Consider the following 20,436-nt stretch of genomic DNA (forward strand, 5'->3'; position numbering starts at 1 on the left):
AGTATAAAAGTTATGTTAGTTGAGAATTAGTTTCCAGGCATTAAAAGTACTAAGAGTAGGTAGCTGGTTCACCTTCTACAGGTAAGTGTGGAAGGGATTTTGTGTTTGATGAGAGATTAAACTAGAATGACTTCTGTGATCCATCCAACTCTAATAGTTGGAAATGGCTAAATTAAAATACCAAGTGTTAGAAAGGCAGTGGAGCACTGGAACTCAGACATTCCAAGTATTTGGCACTTTTTAATAAAACGAAACATATCTACCATATGACCCAGCAATTCCATTTCTAGGGGTATATGCAAAAGAATAATGTATCCATAAAGAGACTTGTACATAAATGTTCATAACAGCTTATTCATAATAGTCAAAAACTAGAAATAGTCCAAATGCCATCGACAGGATGACATTATGGCATATTTTGTACAATGGAATGCCACTACTCAGCAATGAAAATGAATTATTGATACGACAACATGAATGAATCTCAGAAACATTGTGTGTGAAAAAAACGACACAAAGTACACACTGAGTTATTCCATTTTTATGAAATTTAAGAACAGGTAAATCTAATATGTGCTAAGAGTCAGAATGGGGGCAGGAATTGTCCATAAAAGAAGCATGAGGGAACATTCTGGGATAATGAAAGTGTCTTTTTTTCCCCCCTCCTCCCCCAATTCTTTTCTTTAGCTGTGAGTGTCTTAGATCTTGAATTGGGTGATGGATATCATGAATATGTACATTTCTCAAAACACATCAAACTACATTAGTCCCCCTGTCTCCCCTGAACCTATCTACAGTTTCATTTCTCTGCAGTTTCAGTTACCTGCAGTTAACTGATCTGAAAATATAGTATATGAAAAATTTCAGCAATAAACAATTTTTAAATTTTACGTCATTCTGAGTAGTGTGATGAAATGTCACACTGTCCCACTTGAGACATGAATTCAGCATATCCCCATTGTATATGCTATCTACCCATTTGTGTCTGTTGTCAGATCAACTGTCCTGGTATTGCACTGCTTCTATTTAACCCTTATTTTACTTAATAATGGCCCCCAAAAGCAAGACTAGTGGTAATGGCAATTCAGATATGCCAGAAAGAAGCTGTGAAGTGCTTCCTTTAAGTGAAAAAGTGAGTACAGTACCATAAGATACTTTGAGAGAGAGAGCACATTCACATATCTTTCATTACAGTGTATTGTTTTGATGGTTCTATTTTATTGTTGTTATTAACTTCTTGCTGTTACCTAATCTATGAATTAAACTTTATCATAGGAATGTATGTATGTATAGGAAAAAACATACACATGGAAACGCATTTCTCAAACTTAATTTGTCCCGGAAGGCTGTTCGGGAATCAATTTGTTTGAAAACCGAATCATTTTTTTCCATTATGTAACTTGAATTACTCCATTCCAGACCCCCAAATGATTCCCTGTTTTAACCCTTCTTTTATACAGAACATGTCTAATGTACTATTTAATCTGTAATTAAACACTTATTTTCTTAAACTTATCAAACCATCCCCTACTAGCCTTAAACTTTTTCATATTTCACTGACTCTGAAATGCTATCACAGGTTAACTGATAGTATTTAAAAACAACAGTTTTTCTGCCTATTAAGTTGTCTGGGATTGTAGTTTTGTGAGCACTCTTGATGGCCTCTTTATGATTTAAAATTATGCTTTGTTTGTTGCCTAAGAGGTGCTTTTTGAGGTATCAGCATGAAGGAAAGGGTTGTCAGGTTAAAAACTGAATGTTTGGTCCACAACCGAGACATTTTTCCTGTGGAAAGCTTGGTGGAGAACAGAAAGATGTTCAAGAACAGGTTTGATTGTATAGGGTTTGGTGCTGTCCATGGTTTTAGGCATCCACTGGTGATACATGGATAAGGAGGAACTACTGTATATACTTAACTGTGCATTTTTGCCATATGTAAATTACATAATAAGAATTTTTGGAAAAGATGCATGTTAAATCTAAAGCTTCATTCTCAACTATTTTTAACAATAAAAGAGTTAAATAGGCCTTTGTGCATAGGCCTAGCAACCAGTAACTGTTTGTTCATGGGGAGAAAATGTATTCTTTTTCTGAAATAATTGGTTTAAAAAGTGAACTTTGGGGACATGTTTAAATTTCCTTGATGTTATACTATAGACTACTACTAATTCTAACTTCTCTTAAAAATTGGACACTAAATATGTGCTTCCTTTCCCCACCCCCAGCATGGTGCCTGTGTAAATGCGATGGACTTGTGGCAATTCACTCCTCTTCATGAGGCGGCTTCTAAGAACAGGATTGAAGTGTGTTCTCTTCTCCTAAGTTATGGTGCAGATCCAACACTGCTGAATTGTCACAATAAAAGTGCTATAGACTTGGCTCCCACACCACAATTAAAAGAAAGATTAGCATGTGAGTATAAAATGATGAATGTTTAGCTAAGATATTATATCAATAAACTAAAAACTATTTCTTGTTTGTTTCTAGAAATTTTTAAATGATAGAATAATTTTCTTAGCTGTGGGTATCTTTTGTTCAGACTAACATATCTTAATCATTCAGAAGTTTCTACTTATTCTGCTCTTAAGATGAAAATATATTTGTATTCTTTTCTTTTTAAGTCAAGTTAAATGCATTTTATATGTATTAGTCTTATAGGTGCTATGCTTTTGAAAAGAATTTGGGTTTTGTTCCTGTCTTTGATGTGACTTTCTACGGAAACTGCCATGAAGTTCAAGTGTTATTTGTAGGATTGCCACCTTGTAAATCTAGTCCCCAGATTTTGTCATCTAATGTTCTTTGGTATCTGGACAGTTCTATGGTCTTCTATGTATAGCTGAAATAGATGTAATGAGACATAGCCACCTAGTTCAGGTACAATTTGCTATACATAAATAGGAAATTTACATTATTTTGGAATAATAAAGGACACTGCATGGTTTCACAAATCTGAGACATAAAAGAGAGCAATCTTGAGAAAATACCCTCTTTCATTTGTTCATCAGTAGGTACCTCTTGGAATATCCAGCTTGTCTAGTCCCCAGTTCTCTGATGTGTGAGCAAAGCCATCTGCTATTGCTGTAATGCTAGTGTAGGGACTATGATCACCCTCTGTTTTATTTATTTACTGAGAAAAGTTCTGTTCTTTGGAAAATTGTGAGAACTCTCTGATCTGGGAATATGTTGCAGTACTCCAGATATTTCCAGACCAAAATAGACTTTGAGTTGGCCATGGGCTAAATCCGTGTATACAGTTGGAGATGAATTGGATCATAACAGGGGAACTGGAATACCACTGTCTCCCTTTTTAGGGGTTATATTTGGAGAATATCTTCAGACTCTCTATTTGGCTATTTTGGTAGATAATTTTGAAAATAATTTAAAGAAAAATATTATGTCTTTTACTAGGTAAATCTTACCAATTTGATAATTCTCATGCAGATTTCTATACTTTTCCTTCATCTAGATGAATTTAAAGGCCATTCTTTGCTGCAGGCTGCACGGGAAGCTGATGTTACACGAATCAAAAAACATCTCTCTCTGGAAATGGTGAATTTTAAGCATCCTCAAACGCATGAAACAGCATTGGTAATGTTTCAGATTTAAGTTTTTGTAATACAGTAACCAAAAACATGCAAAACTAATCATAGTGTCCTACTTCTTCTGATGATGATACAGGGTAATTACCATAATGTCCTATTTTTGTAATAGCATCTTAAAATCTGTGCTTTTTAAAAATTAATGCCTCCACATATATATAGAAAAATTTCAAATAATACTGAAAAATAGACAACCTACCTCACCCCCCAAAAGGCAGTGTTATTATTCATTTGAATATATTTCCAGAAACAAGTTTTGTTTATGTACTGGTATATATTGTGTGTAATTTTTTATTATGAATGGTTCATATAATTTGTTTTTTATTATGTTTATGATTAAAATTTTGGAATTCACTGAAAATAATGGAAAAAGAAAACAATTCTACCACCAAGATAAAAATCACTTGGTTTTCTTCTAGAATTGTCTTTTTTTTATTTTTTCCAATATTAGATCTACAATATTTTTCCTCCTTGCTCGAGGATATGCTTTTTATTTTAGAGGAAGGGTGGAGGGAGAGAAAGAGAAACATCAATCGGTTGCCTCCCATGTGCCCAGATTGGGGATCGAACCTGCAACCCGGGTATGGGCCCTGACCATTCCCGCAACCTTTCGGTGTACAGGATGATGCTCCAACCGAGTCACACCAGCCAGGGCAAAGTGAGATCTAAAGTCTGTATATCTCTACTCTATCCTGTGTGAATAAAGTGTGTGAGTAGAGGCTACTTCCCTGATAGAGGTAGAGGTAATAACCACTCTGTGGAACTGTAACAAATTAAATGAGAGAATCAGGCAGTCTGTGGAAAAGCAGTCAGAAAAGATGGGAGCTGGCAAGGATAAGTGATGAGCCCTAACCGTTTTGGCTCAGTGGATAGAGCATTGGCTTGAGAACTGAAAGGTCCCAGGTTCGATTCCAGTAAAGGGCATGTATCTTATTTGCGGGCACATCCCCAGTATGGGGTTTGCAGAAGGCAGCTGATCGATGTTTCTAACTCTCTATCCCTCTCCCTTCCTCTCTGTAAAAAATCAATAAAATACATTTTAAAAAAAGGATAAGGGATGAAAGAGGGGAACGGGAATGGTATAGTCAGAGCCTATCGTAGAAGTAGAAATTAAAAGGAACCAAGTCCTGCTGTATGAATTGCAGAATGTGTTTTGGGTGAGGAAAAATGGCCCTACATAAATTCAAGTGTTTAAGGGCAAATTTAACTCATAGTAGCCTTACTTCCCTGATAGCTTTTATGATTAATTTTCTTCCTAATGCTATGATGTAAACTATGTGAAGGTTATGTAGAAATCTATAAAACATTTTAGACCGTTTTGCTACTTAACATGTAAAAAATACCCAGTAAAACAATAGCAAAGCTGCAAGCTAATAAGAAATGCTAGTGCAAAATTAAAATCGTAGGAGCATTGCCGAGGCCGGTTTGGCTCAGTGGATAGAGCGTCGGCCTGCGGACTGTAAGGTCCCAGGTTTAATTCCGGTCAAGGGCATGTGCCTGGGTTGCGGGCATATCCCCAGTAGGAGATGTGCAGGAGGCAGCTGATCGATGTTTCTCTCTCATCGATGTTTCTGACTCTCTATCTCTCTCCCTTCCTCTCTGTAAAAAACCAATAAAATATATTTTAAAATAAAATAAAATCGTAGGAGCATTAAGATGGTACAGAGAAACTTGGAAAGATTGACATGGAAAATTTTAAAGAGCTAATACTACTTGTTGTTTTCCCTAAATATTGCATAGTTGTGATTCCAGGGGCACTGCCTTCCAGGTTTCCAGAGACTGCAGGCCCTGTCCCAGAATGGGACAGAATAATATGGGAGCAATTTGAAGTAGATGTGATCAAAATTCTTGAAAATAAACTATTTCCATTTTGTGTGCTGTCCTGTTAGATGTCCTGGGGTGATTACTTATACCATATCAAAGGAACAATGTTCACCATATAGAAATGGTTTCATTGAGAGCAAAGGAATGATTTTTGTGACAGCAGCAACATCAACGAATAAATCTGAAACAAAGTCATGACTATCAGATATGCTTTGTAATTAACAGGTCAAAATCAGAATAAATTTCATGTGTACTGTGTATTTAGATATATAAAACAACCTAGCTTAACAATTATCTGGAACTTTTATTCCATGAATTTTCAGGTTTCAATTTTAACATATGCATACATGGATTTAGTCATTCGCTCATTTAGACATTTATTGAACACCTATTGTGTATGAGTGTCATCCTGGATGTTGGGGATTCAAAGATTTGGGACATGACCATGAGGTATTTATAGGTTTAAAACTAGCGGATCTCTATCTTATGTCTCCCTTCCTCCTTGATGTATCATGCACATAGATGCTGCCACATTCAACTTAAAGTGTATCATTTTCTACCACTGATAATCCAAGTTCCTTATTCTGCTGGAGCAACTAGTTGAAAGAGAAACAAATACTACTCATCTGGCCAACTATTCCATCAGTGCCATTACCAAGCAGAAGCCAGAACTGATGAGTGCTGTGTTATTTCTTCCTGTAAAGAAACCCCAGTCTTTGGGCTGTTTTGTCAGTTAACCTTTAAAAAAATGATATAAACAGTGTTCTCAATGGGAACAGTTATGAAAGGAGTAATAGTCACATTAATTTAAATTTTTCATCACATCAGTAGTGGCTTTTTCAAAGATGTAGGACAACTATAAGCTTAATTGGAATATTTAGTAATAGATGTTATCAGGCAAATAAGATTTTCAGTCCCTGCCAGAATTTGGTAATTGTTGCACATTCTATCCAATAGAAAATCTTTGAGTAGCAAAGTTTAAAAAAGTTAAAGTCAAACATAAAACACAGAAGTAAAATAACTTCTAGCCCTGGCCAGTTTGGCTCAGTGAATAGAGTGTCGGCCTGCGGACTGAAGGGTCCCAGGTTCGATTCCAATCAAGGTCACATGCCCAGGTTGTGGGCTCAATCCCCAGTGGGGGACAGGCAGGAGGTAGATCAATGATTCTCTCCCATCATTGATGTTTCTATCTCTTTCTCTCTCTCTCTCTCTCTCCCTTCCTCTCTGAAATTAATAAAAATAATATAAAAAATAAATAAATAAAAGTTGTTTCTTAAAAAAAACCTAGATTAGAAACAGATGTTCTTAAATAAAAAGCAGTCGTGTATAGTCCTTGATTAATGCTGCAATTTAAATTATCTAGCATTGTGCTGCCGCATCTCCATACCCCAAAAGAAAGCAAATATGTGAACTGTTGCTAAGAAAAGGAGCGAACATCAATGAAAAGACTAAAGAGTAAGTATACTTTTAATAATTAAAAATTATTGATATTTTATTTTTTGAAAAAATGCACTTATTGTCTGGCTGGCTTTTTCTCTTTAAGATTCTTGACTCCTCTACACGTCGCATCTGAGAAAGCTCATAATGATGTTGTTGAAGTCGTGGTGAAACACGAAGCAAAGGTATCGCCGTTTTGGTAATCTTTGGTAATCCAGTGAGTTATTTTATACTTAGCAGGTTAAATGCCTTCCTAGACTATTTACTCTCTCATAAGTATTACCTCTTTCCTCTGAATCAATATTTTAAAATAATCCTGCAGATATTTTTTCTTCATTTTTTTTTTTGCTAGAAATCCTATGGATTTACTCAAAAGTACATTATTCCTATATAACCTTCCTTCTCTATTCCTTTTAACCACACCCCACTGGTCAAGTTATCCTTAAGGTCTTTTTCTAGCAACTATACTCTTCAGGAAAATGTCTCCACCTGGAGACATTCTGATTCTGACCTGTCATCATTTCTAGTATTCTTTTCTCAAATCTTCTGTTCCTTGATTACCATGATAACTCCTGTTATTTACCCCAGCCATAGCATTTCTTACCCTCTGTTTTTTCTCCATATTGGGAAATAAATACTATCATATTGGGAAGTTACTGTTTTTTAGTTGGCATTTGTGCCCAAAGTATTTTATTCATGGAATAATTATGTTTTCATCCAGGCTACAAATTATAATGTCTTACCCAGGAACTTTAAAAAATAATACTCAGTAAAAGATATACATAGCATCCCAGATTGGGATGATAGTCACTTAATTCAACAGTTTTTATAATTTTTAGCCACAGATCATTGCCTTTAAACAAAATCTTTAGTAGAAATGTACAATAAAACAGGAAGAATGGAGCTGCCCTGAATGAAGGGAGAAGAATGGAATAGAGACCCTTTCCCCTTGGGTGGGCCCCAGGCTCTTCTATAAATGTGCTTTGCAGAGTCGTTTCTGTCTGTCCTTCCTTGGGTTTCCCACTCAAGGGAACACTTAGAATTCTATAATTTTTTTTTCTGTTCCCTCTCAGTGTCTTAATTTCTCTTTGATTTGGGGGAATCCTTGATAATGTATAATCTCCATCTTTCCTATTGTAAATTATTGAATGAAATAAAGTTATTTCTGCTTGACTGCTTGGCATATCTCATTTGTCTGTTCTATAACTTTTCACTGATTGCCTTTTTATACATGTGCTCTATTACTAGAAGAACATCTGGATACATATTAAACTTGAGTTATGAAACTCAGCGAATCAGTCTTGACTAGGGTGGCCAACCATCTAGGTTTGTCCAGGACTGAGGAATTTCCAGACACACAGGACTTTCAGTGCTAAAACGGGAAGTCCCGGGCAAACCAGGACAAAGTCGGTTACCCTAATCGTAAAATAAAGTGGTACCCAAATAAACTTTTTAAAGTGAATTTATTTCATATTTCAGTGAATTTTCATATATAAATAAATAGATTAATTGCCCTGAGCATTTTAAATGGCCTTTTCAGGCCCTGTAAGCCTGAAGATTAGCCGTTTATAGTCTAGTTTTGGATTCATTGAGAAAGTCGTACTATATTCCTGTTGAAATATTCTCCACTTCCATGAATACGAATTGAACAGTTTCTCAAAACACTAGTGGCCACAGGATTGATTACCAAGAAACTTAATTTCTCAGTTATGTTCTGAGGAATTACTTCCTTGATTTGGGAGGGGTGGAGTAGGGATGAATAGGGAATGTTATAGGTGGTGTTCTTTTTTAAATTAGGAACATTTTTAAAAGTGCAACCCAGTTGAAAGAACTTTATATAATTATATATCCACCACTTAATTTTCTCCCTCTATCAATATATCTTATTTTTTGACACATTTCAAAGTAATTTGCAAATTATTGTGCACTTCTCAAATAATTCCAAATAGGCACATCTAGAGCAGCGGTTGCCAACCTTTCGGACCTCACGGACCACCAGTTGGCAACTGCTGATCTAGAGGTCAATATTCATTTATAGGGGGTTTTTTTAGATGTAAAATTTGCGTGCAATTAAATGCATAAACCTTAAATGTATATTTACTAAATCACCAAGACACAGAACATTATCTCATGGCAGAGACAGGGCACTCTCCACCCCTAGAGATAATACCCTTTGTAATTTTTTCCTACATACATTACATTTGCCTGTTCAAGGTCTTCATGTCTATGGATCATACAGTATGTACTCATGTGTAAGGCTTTTTCCTCAATATATTGTCTTGGAGATTCAGCCACTAATCAATAGTTTGTTCCTTTTTATTGCTCAGAAGTATTCCATTGCGTGAATATACCATAGTGTATTTATATGTACAGATTATATTTTACATGATTTAAAAAGGTAGAAGATTAAGCCAGTAGAAATAAATGTTTTCGTGCTTATCTAATCTCAGGCTTTGTTACTGACTATACTCTTCAGCTTATTGTCCACATTTCTGGACCTCAGAGAGCCATAGAAATACATGGATTAGACTTAGGCAATGTTCAGCTTTAAATGCAGTGAACTTTTTAATGCTAAACACAGCTATTATTCAACATCTCACACTTTTAACCCAAAATTGAATCTTCCTTCTGATGTCAGCCATCATGAATTGGTGAATTTATGTTCTAGACTTGTGCATAAATACTTGCTTTGAATAGGCTTCTTAAGAGAATAATTGAGAATGTTAAATTAGTAGCAAATGCTAAATACATGATTGGGTCCTTTAAATTTTGCATTGAAGGCTAATTTCAGCTTTGTCTGCATTATTAAGGTTAATGCTCTGGATAACCTCGGTCAGACTTCTCTGCACAGAGCTGCACACTGTGGTCATCTACAAACTTGCCGCCTACTCCTGAGCTACGGGTGTGATCCTAATATCATATCCCTTCAGGGCTTTACTGCCTTACAGATGGGAAATGAAAATGTGCAGCAGCTTCTTCAAGGTATTACATGCTTCCGTGAAATTAATTTTGTTAATTAACCTTTATATTTTTTCCACATACCATGTAAGAGTTGGTAGTAAAAGGAAACATTTTTAGAATTTTTGGCTGTTATTTCTTCCTAACTCATTATACTGTTTTTTTCTTCTACTCCATAGGGATTTCCTACATAATCTACCAAACTCTGAAAGAACTCTACTTTCAGATAAGGTGCCTCCTCCCCTAAAGCTTGGTCCTACCTCCTTAGTAGTAGTTACTCTTCTCTCTCTCTCTTTAGAGGGTATCCCATTTGGTAATTCAGAAGCTGACCGACAGTTGCTGGAAGCTGCAAAGGCTGGAGATGTAGAAACCGTAAAAGTAAGATACGATCTTATGTTTTTAATTTTCTGTTTTTATTTTGATAATGTTTAATGTGTTTGTATTGTTATAATGAAGAGCCTAGTTATTTATATATGCCTTGTTTTAAGAGGTAAATAATGCTAATCTAGTTTTCTGAAAATAAGAATCATTAAATAATAAAAGAAACTTTAGTTTCATTTGCATCTCTGTAAATGCATCACAGTCACAAATTTAAATAAATCGCATGTTCATGGAAATGAATTTTGTTTAAAGAACCCATACATTTGTTTCTTTAAAAGAATAAGGTGCCCTGGCTGGTTAGCTCAATTGGTTAGAGCATCATCCCAACACGCCAAGTTTCGGCTTTGATCCCCAGTCAGAGCACATACAAGAAGCAACTAATGAATGCATAAGTAAATGGAACAACAAATCCTCCCTCTCCCTTCCTTCCTCTCTCTCTTAAATCAATCAATAAAAAATTTTTTAAAGAGAGAGAAAGGGGTTTTACTAATACTAACATTCATTTGACCATTTTATATATATATATATATATATTTCTTTATTGATTTCAGAGAGGAAGGGAGAGGGAAAGCGAGATAGAAACATCAATGATGAGAGAGAATCATTGATCGACTGCCTCCTGCACACCCCATACTGGGGATCGAGCCCACAACCCGCGCATGTGCCCTTGGCCAGAATCGAACCTGGGAAACTTCAGTCAACAGGCTGACGCTCTATCCAGTGAGCCAAACTAGCTAGCTTCATTTGACCTTTTTTGAGCACTGTGATTTATTATTGGTGTTGCTTTTATTCTCCAAATGTTTATACTTTTCATGCAAAATACTCTTGAGTGTTTTGAATGTGACTCTTATGGCCTTTCCCCGCTAGGCTTTGTTACCTAAACCAAAGAACACAAAAAAATTCTTTGATTGACTATTTTCTTAATTCTCCCAGTTAAGAAACAATAACATTCTATAGTTAGTTCATTCCATGTAGTTCATTAATTTTCTACCAATGTAATTTCTTGACTACCAGCATCAGCACTACCTAGAAACTTGTTAGAAAGGCAAATTCTCAGGTCCCAGCCCAGCACACTGCATTAGAAAATCTGGAGGTGAGAACCAATGAACATGAAAATTTGAGAATCATTGCTCTAGAGCAGTAATCCTCAAACTTTAATGTGCTTACAAAAAGCTATTAAAAAGCTAGTTCTGACTCAATAGATGGGGTCTGAGATTCTGAGTTTTTAATAAGCCTGAGGTGATACTGATGATTTGATGATGCAGTGTGCCTCTACATATATTTGCCAAAAATGCAAATTACAATTGCTGATAATTGATACTTAGATTACCTTTATGTAAGTAGTAATTGTGATAATGGTAAAAGTTACCTACTAGTCTTAGCAGAAGATAATACAGGTACTAGAGATGGGAGGAACAGAGGGATTTTCAATAAATAACAAGATGAAATAAGAATAAAAAGCAATAGTTTCTGAGGATGCTAATTTGATGAGGCAAGAAAATAACTCAGACGTTTGAAATTTCTACTAAATGAATGAAAATAAGAAACCAGAATAAGTAGCATTGTATGTATGCTGTGTTCCATCCTACAGAAATTGTGTACTGTTCAGAGTGTGAATTGCAGAGACATCGAAGGGCGTCAGTCTACACCACTCCATTTTGCAGCTGGCTATAACAGGGTGTCTGTGGTGGAGTATCTGCTGCAACATGGAGCTGATGTGCATGCTAAAGACAAAGGGCAAGTACCAGCCATTGCCATAGTCTCTTTCTTTTATCAGACCTTTTTAGGAAAATCTGAAAATATTTTTATGATAGTTAGTAGTTCTTTTATTTTCAGGGAAATCTATTCCCTAACATTAGCTTAAATATGGCTTCTTCATTTTAGTTAAGATTTTATGATGGTTAGCATTTACATACAGGCTTATTTGCATAGTGCCTTATCCTATCTAATAAAAGAGAAACATGGTAATTAGCATACGACTGCTACCCTTCCCATTGGCTAATCTGGGCGATATGCAAATTAACTGCCAGCCAAGATGGCGGCAGGCAGCCAGGCAGCTTGAAACTAACATGAGGCTTGCTTGCTTCAGTGACGGAGGAAACCAATGTTCCCCGCCTGCCTTGACGGCCTCTGAGCCTGCAGTTTGAAACATTGTAATAAATATAGAAGCTAAACAAAACCCCAGAAACCTGCTTTCGGCGAGCCGGGATCTCAGAGCTGGAGTTATACATTGTTTCGATTATAGAACCCAAACAAACCAGATACCTATTTTCAGCAGCAGAGGCCTCAGAGATGGAGCCAGAGCTAAAGCTGGCCCAGAATAAAAAAAAGAAAAAGAAAAAAGAAAAAAAGGAGCAGTTGGGAGCTTCAGTCACCTGCGAGCCTGAAAACAGCCCTCGGCCCCTCACCCAGACTGGCCAGGCACCCCAGTGGGGACCCCCACCCTGAAGGGGGTGTGACCAGCTGCAAACAGCCATCATCCCCTCACCCAGGCTGGCCAGGCATCCCAGTGGGGACCCCCACCCTGATCCAGGACACCCTTCAGGGCAAACCAGCCGGCCCCCACCCATGCACCAGGCCTCTATCCTATATAGTAAAAGGGTAATATGCCTCCCAGCACCGGGATCAGCATGACAGGGGGCAGCGCCCAAACCCCCTGATCGCCCTGTGGCTCTGTGTGTGACAGGGTAGAGCCATAACCTCCCCATCGGCACTGCCCTGAGTGTGAGAGTGGCGGCGCCCCAACCCCCTGATCGGCCCTGCTCTGTGGGTGATAGAGGGCGGCGCCCCAATCCCCCCTCCCCCTACGGGCCCTGCTCTGTGTGTGATGGGGTAGAGCCATAACCTCCCCATCGGCCCTGCCCTGAGTGTGACAGTGGCAGCGCCCCAACCCCCTGATCAGCCCTGCTCTGTGGGTGATAGAGGGCGGTGCCCCAACCCCCTGATCCACCCTGCTCTGTGTATGACGGGGCGGTGCCCCAACTCCCCTATCGGCCCTAGTCTGTGAGTGACAGGGGGGAGCTCCTCAACCCCCTGATGGGCCCTGCTCTGTGCGTGACAGGGGGGAGCTCCCCAAGCCCCTGATCGACCCTGCTCTGTGCGTGACAGAGTAAGGAGCCCTAACCCCCCTGATTGGCCCTGCTCTGTGCGTGACAGGGGGTGGCGCCGCAACCTCCCCATCGACCCTGCCTTGAGTGTGACAGGGGGCGGTGCCCCAACCCCCTGATCCACCCTGCTCTGTGTATGACGGGGCGGTGCCCCAACTCCCCTATCGGCCCTAGTCTGTGAGTGACAGGGGGGAGTTCCTCAACCCCCTGATGGGCCCTGCTCTGTGCGTGACAGGGGGGAGCTCCCCAAGCCCCTGATCGACCCTGCTCTGTGCGTGACAGAGTAAGGAGCCCTAACCCCCCTGATTGGCCCTGCTCTGTGCGTGACAGGGGGTGGCGCCGCAACCTCCCCATCGACCCTGCCTTGAGAGTGACAGGGGGCGGTGCCCCAACCCCCCAATCGGCCCTACCCTGAGCATGACTGAGGGTGGCATCGCAACCTCCCAATCCGCCCTGCTCTGTGCATGACAGGGGGCGGCGCCCCAACTCCCCAATCGGCCCTGCTTTGAGCCCAACCAGGGGCTGCACCTAGGGATTGGGCCTGCCCTCTGCCACCCAGGAGCAGGCCTAAGTCAGCAGGTCGTTATCTCCCGAGGGGTCCCAGACTGCGAGAGGGCACAGGCCGGGCTGAGGGGCCCCCCCTTTCCCCCCCTGAGTGCACAAATTTTTGTGCACCGGGCCTCTAGTCTATATATATAAAAGCCTAAGCGACCTTTCAACTGGTAGCTATGACATAAACTGACCACCAGGGGGCAGATGCTTAATGCACAGGCATGGAAACATGGAACAGACTGATGAATCTGAGAGGGAAGAGGAGCGAGGAGAGGGTGGGAAGAGATTAACCAAAGATCTTATATGCATACTAGAGGCCCAGTGCACAGATTTCGTGCACTGGTGGGGTTCCTTGCCCTGGCCTGCGGGGACCAGGCCAAAACTGGCAGTCTGACATCCCCCAAGGGGTCCTGGATTACGAGAGGGCGCAGGCCAGGCTGAGGGACCCCACCGTGTACCAATCTGCACCAGGCCTCTAGTATTTTATACTAGTAATAACCAAGGAGATTACAATAGTGTGGTTGATTTAAAAAATGTTTTAATTTGCTTTGGTAATATTTAAATTCTTCCAGTTTGTTTTAAAATTATTTTTCTTTAAAAATATACAATTCTAGGTATTTAATATATTCTCTGCAATTTTAACTATTTCCCGCTTGCCCCCCAAAGTAATTCCATCTATGCTTTCATTCAATATTTAGGTTCTGTATAATCAGCATAATCTCTTTTACAGTTCAAGAAATTTATCAGCTATATGTAATTATTTAAATTAAAAAATATCTTTGCATTGCTTACCTTTTTTTTTTTCAGAGGCCTTGTACCTTTGCACAATGCATGTTCTTACGGACATTATGAAGTTGCAGAACTTCTTGTTAAGCATGGAGCAGTAGTTAACGTAGCCGATTTATGGAAATTTACACCTTTACATGAAGCTGCAGCAAAAGGAAAATATGAAATTTGCAAACTCCTGCTCCAGGTATATTTAAGCACTTACTGTTGACAGGGTGTATTACATAGAAAATGTTTAATATTTCTAATATAAGTTTAAACTAATAAAGGAATAGGAAGCAGTATCTAACTCTCTACCTAGATATCAGAATAAATGCCAGGAACATTATTTTAATATGAGTATGTTTACCACACATAGATTTTTTATTTTATTTAATTTATTTAGATTTTTTTATTGTTGATAATACTGCAGTTCTCCATTTTCCCCCCCTTTGCCCACCTTCACCCAGCTCCCACCTTTCCGTCCCTTGGCTCTCACTACACTATTGTCTGTGTCCATGAGCTGTACATATGTTCTTTAGCTTATCCCTTTACCTTCTTTATCCAGTCCCCTCCATCCCCCTCTCTCTGACATTTGTCGGTCTGTTCCATGTAACCATGCTTCTGGTTCTAATTTGTTTATCAATTTATTTTGCTCATTAGATTCCACCTATTGGTGAGATCATGTTTTTTGTGTTTTCTGACTGGCTTATTTCACTTAACATGTCCAGATCCATCTAGTATGCTGTCGCAAAGGATGAGGTTTTTTGGGTGTTTTTTTTAAATCTTCACCTGAGGATATTTTTTCATTGCTTTTTAGAGAGTGTAGAAGGGAGGGAGGGGGAAGGGGACAGAGAGAGAGAGAGAGAGAGAGAGAGAGAGAGAGAGAGAGAGAGAGAGAGAGAGAGAGAGAGAGAGAGAAACATAGATATGAGAGAGATACACTGATTAGAACCTGCAACCCAGTTACATGCTCTTGACTGGGTCTATTACCAAGACCCTTTGGTGTGTAGGCCAATGCTCTATTAAGCCACACCAGCGAGAGCAAAAATTTTCTTCTTTACAGCCATGTAGTATTCCATTGTATAAATGTACCACAGCTTTTTTATGCACTCATCTGCTGATGGGCACTTGTCAGTCTGTTTCATGTTTCCATGCTTCTGGTTCTATTTTATTGATCTGGGCTATTTCCAGATCTTGGCTATTATAAACACTGCTATGAACATATGGGTGCATATATTCTTTCTGATTGGTGTTTTGGGAGTGTTGGGATATATTCCTAGAAGTGGGATCACTGAGTCAAAAGGCAGTTCCATTTTTAATTTTTCGAGGAAACTCCATACTGTTTTCCACAGTGGCTGCATCAGTCTGCACCAACAGTGCATTAGGGTTCCTTTTTCTCCACATCCTTCCTCACCAGCACTTGTTCTTTGTTGATTTGTCGATAGTAGCCATTCTAACAGGTGTTAGGTGATACCTCATTGTAGTTTTAATTTGCATCTCTCTGATTATTGTGATGTTGAGCATTTTTTCATATATCTATTGGCCATCTGTATGTCCTTTTTGGATAAGTATCTATTCAGGTCTTTTGCCCATTTTTTAATTGGATTTTTTGTCATCCTAGTGTTGAGTAGATTTATTATTGTATAAAGTCAACTATTGTTATATTAATAGTTCTCTGATTATGTTTTTTTCTTAGTACTTCAAAATAGTTGATGCATTATATAATTAATAAGCCAGATTTATTTATTTACTTAATTCTTTATTGTTGAAAGTATTACTTATGTCTTCTTTTTTTCCCCATTGACCCATTCCAGCCTTCCCCTACCCCCTTGCCCCAGGCCCTCACCACCCCCATTGTCTGTGTCCATGGGCCATGCAAATATGCATACAAGGTCCTTGGTTGGTTACCTCCCTCCCCCCACCTTCTCTGCTTCCCACCTTCCCTCCCCCCCCCACCTTCCCTCTGAGGCTCTGCACTCTTTTCCATGCTTCCTTGTTTCTAAGCCAGATTTATTTGAATCTAATCAAATTGATAGTGCTGATTCAATACAGGTACCAGTGTATATATTTTACAGTAAAAACAAGAGTAAAGTTAAATTTATAATTTATTTCAATGTTTGTGGAAACTAAAAATGGTGTATTTGAAAGTTAATTTATTTTAAATGTAGTTTAAAATTTTGACTAGTGTTGCATTATAAAACCCCAATACATTTTAACTGCCTCTATATTCTTTTTATTATAATTTTCTGTATATTAAACATTGATAACAATCATGTTAACCTTTAAGGTAGAGTCTTAGTAGGCAATAGTTTTCTTTAGTATAGTTACATTGACTGTTTTCTCATTGACCAAGGACAAACCTAAGTCAGTTCCTCTTTGTTCTCTTTTTTCACATGCCCAGCATGGTGCAGATCCTACAAAGAAGAACAGGGATGGCAATACTCCTTTGGATCTTGTTAAAGATGGAGACACTGACATCCAAGATCTGCTGAGGGGAGACTCAGCTTTGTTAGATGCTGCCAAGAAGGGCTGTTTAGCCAGAGTAAAGAAGTTGTCTTCTCCTGATAATGTCAATTGCCGTGATACCCAAGGCCGACATTCAACACCTTTACATTTAGCAGGTAAGGTAATAGAGTTTCACAGATTTAGTCTGGTGAAACCTAAGACTCATTTTATCTGAGTAAAATATCTTCTACAAATAAATGTAAAGGGTTCAAATCAAACATCTCCTAATACCACTGTTACACTCTAGTGCAGTGGTGGGCAAACTCGTTAGTCAACAGAGCCAAATATCAACAGTACAACGATTGAAATTTCTTTTGAGAGCCAAATTTTTTAAACTTAAACTATATAGGTAGGTACATTGTTATTAACTTAATTAGGGTACTCCTAAGGCTTAGGAAGAGCCACACTCAAGGGGCCAAAGAGCCGCATGTGGCTCTCGAGCCACAGTTTGCCGACCACGGCTCTAGTGTGTTTGTATAGGGCAGTGATGGTGAACCTATGACACGCGTGTCAGAGGTGACACGCAAACTCATTTTTTTGGTTGATTTTTCTTTGTTAAATGGCATTTAAATATATAAAATAAATATCAAAAATATAAGTCTTTGTTTTACTATGGTTGCAAATATCAAAAAATTTCTATATGTGACACGGCACCAGAGTTAAGTTAGGGTTTTTCAAAATGCTGACACGCCGAGCTCAAAAGGTTCACCATCACTGATCTAGGGCAACTGTACGTCATGGTCAATCTAGTAGTAGTTGAAAGAGGCTCTGCCAGTCACCATGTGTGCTTTGGAACCTTTATTTCAGGTCACCATATTTGAATCATCTTTGGTAAGTGAGTTTTAGGTACAGAAACTTGAAAAATATGCCTGCTTGACCCAGCTTTCCTCATGAGAAGCTAAAGCTTTCCATTCTTCTGATGATAGCTGTTAAGCACAAGCAGAAAAATAAATCTTAAAAGACTTTTTAGAAGTTACATAAACCTCTCACCAAAGTTATTTCTTATATTAATTATAAAATACCACAGATTGGTGGCTTAAACAACAGAAATTTATTTCCTCACAGTTCTGGAGATCAAGATTTTAAGGATTAGATTCTCCTGAGGCCCCTCTCCTTGCCTAGCAGAGGGCTACCTTCTTGCTGTGTCCTCACATAGCCTTTCTTTGTTGTGAACACATCCCTGTCTCTCTCTCTCTCTCTCTCTCGGTCCCACTCTCCTTTTATAAGAGACCAGTCTGCTAGGATGGTCACATTCTAAGGTAATTGGTGGAGCTTCAGTATAGGAATTTTGGAGGACACACTTAAGTACATAATATTTGTTCTAAATTTTCACTCAAAATTGGCATCGTTGCCAAAACCGGTTTGGCTCAGTGGATAGAGCGTCGGCCTGCGGACTGAAGGGTCCCCGGTTCGATTCCGGTCAGGGGCATGTACCTGGGTTGCGGGCACATCCCCAGTGGGGGGTGTGCAGGAGGCAGCTGATCGATGTTTCTAACTCTCTGTCTCTCTCCCTTCCTCTCTGTAAAAAATCAATAAAATATAAAAAAAAAAAATTGGCATCGTGCACCATGTTTTTAGTGCAGATATACAGCATTGTGGTTTCAGTACAGCTTTTTCAGCTACATTGAAGGTGCTAGAGAATGGGCCTTTAAAATCACTGAGCCACAGCTAATACTTCAGTGGATTTGTGTCCTATGCCTATATTACTCACACAACTTTATCTAAAACATGTATTAAAAAAAAGAAAAAAGTAAAAATCTATTCATTTCAGTCTCAGTATGAGTGTGTTCCTAGTGTTTAAGGGATAATTTTGATTAGATGTGATTTTTAACTTCTCACCCCATGTAAGTTAGGACCCCACTCTCCAGGGAAAAGTATTACTCTATCTGTGTCTTTTCGAGAATTTTGGAAGTGATAAGCCACATGGTGATAAAAAGCTTTTCTGCTTCTACTGGCAATCAGGAGTTTCTAGTTCATGTAAGACAAGAGTGGCCTAACCTCTGATTTGAATTGTGCTGTGCATATTTATTTATATTAGCTTTTTAAATTTTTATGGAAGCTTATCTAGAACATTAACATCACTATTTAATTATGTTGTTTTTTTAAGTGGCAAATACGTTGTATGCACAAAATATTTTTGCCCACCTGGGCAGTGTTATACCTTGAGACCTAGAAGGGTTTATACATTCAGTGCAACACTTAGCTTATAATAGTTTTGTAGGTTTGTCTTTCTTTGCTTTATTTTACTAAAATTGTTTTGCCTTAGGTCCTTCAGCAAAAGTATAAAAACTACAATAAAAATTAAATGTAGATAAAATATTTTCAACTATTTTAAAGTTTCAAGTCGTATCTGGTTTTATTTTGGCAAAGTTAACATCCAGATTTGCTTTCAGCCTGTGAGTATGTGTCGGACTATACCGTAAGAGTATGTATTAAGATAGCTGACAGTTTCAAAGATGACAGATTATGGCATATTTATAAAATATTGTTTCACTTCATGGGTTTAGCAACACATAGGTTCTGCTGCCAGACTTGTAGAGATAAAAGCATGTTCTTGTGGCCTTCTGGGGAATTGGTGCCCTAAGACCCATGCTGGGTGCTGTCTCCTGCTCTGCATTGAGGTCCTAACTTAGCTTTTACATGATTGAATGCCTTTAACTCGCAGCCTTGGAGACCATATATCTGAATTCTGGAAGTTGTATATAACAACATGAAGGCTGGGACTTTCTTTGGAAAAAAGGTTTTAAAAGATACAGTCATATCAGTCAGATTTTCTTTTTTTTTCTTTTTTTAAAATATATTTTATTGATTTTTTACAGAGAGGAAGGGAGAGAGATAGAGAGTCAGAAACATCGATGAGAGAGAAACATCGATCAGCCGCCTCCTGCACATCCCCCACTGGGGATGTGCCCACAACCCAGGTACATGCCCTTGACCGGAATCGAACCTGGGACCTTCCAGTCCACAGGCCGACGCTCTATCCACTGAGCCAAACCGGTTTCGGCAGATTTTCTAAAATGAATGAGTATCATCCCTGAGAGCTTCCAACTTGAGGCCAGTGAGCAGATTTTATTTCAAAGATAAATTTTTTAATAGACCCCAAAGGGGAATTTCATATTTCTATAATTATATGTAACTTTTTATATTAACAATTAAAAGTAATTTTACTTCTTTTCTAAATCAGCTGGCTATAATAATTTAGAAGTTGCAGAGTATTTGTTGCAACATGGAGCTGATGTGAATGCCCAAGACAAAGGAGGACTTATTCCTTTACATAATGCAGCATCTTATGGGGTAAGTTCTTC

General features: G+C 38.6%; 1 protein-coding gene across 8 annotated transcripts in view; it reads left to right on the plus strand.

The window, feature by feature from the left end:
• TNKS2 (tankyrase 2) overlaps positions 1–20,436 on the plus strand; it is a 56,079-nt gene that overhangs the window by 15,915 nt on the left and 19,728 nt on the right. For 7 of the 8 annotated variants that reach the window (XR_009448386.1, XR_009448387.1, XR_009448388.1 and 4 more), the window contains exons 8-17: positions 2,226–2,412; positions 3,467–3,588; positions 6,787–6,878; positions 6,967–7,045; positions 9,671–9,842; positions 10,117–10,196; positions 11,791–11,936; positions 14,666–14,831; positions 17,028–17,247; positions 20,316–20,425. Coding sequence is in view for 4 of the 8 variants with exons in the window: in XM_059662826.1 (XP_059518809.1) it covers positions 2,226–2,412; positions 3,467–3,588; positions 6,787–6,878; positions 6,967–7,045; positions 9,671–9,842; positions 10,117–10,196; positions 11,791–11,936; positions 14,666–14,831; positions 17,028–17,247; positions 20,316–20,425 (1,374 nt within the window). In the remaining 4 variants the exon portion in view is untranslated. The remainder of the gene's footprint in view (positions 1–2,225; positions 2,413–3,466; positions 3,589–6,786; positions 6,879–6,966; positions 7,046–9,670; positions 9,843–10,116; positions 10,197–11,790; positions 11,937–14,665; positions 14,832–17,027; positions 17,248–20,315; positions 20,426–20,436) is intronic. The other variant, XM_059662824.1, reaches the window with a different exon arrangement.

Source organism: Myotis daubentonii, chromosome 13 (assembly GCF_963259705.1).
Source record: "Myotis daubentonii chromosome 13, mMyoDau2.1, whole genome shotgun sequence".
NCBI lineage: Eukaryota > Metazoa > Chordata > Mammalia > Chiroptera > Vespertilionidae > Myotis > Myotis daubentonii.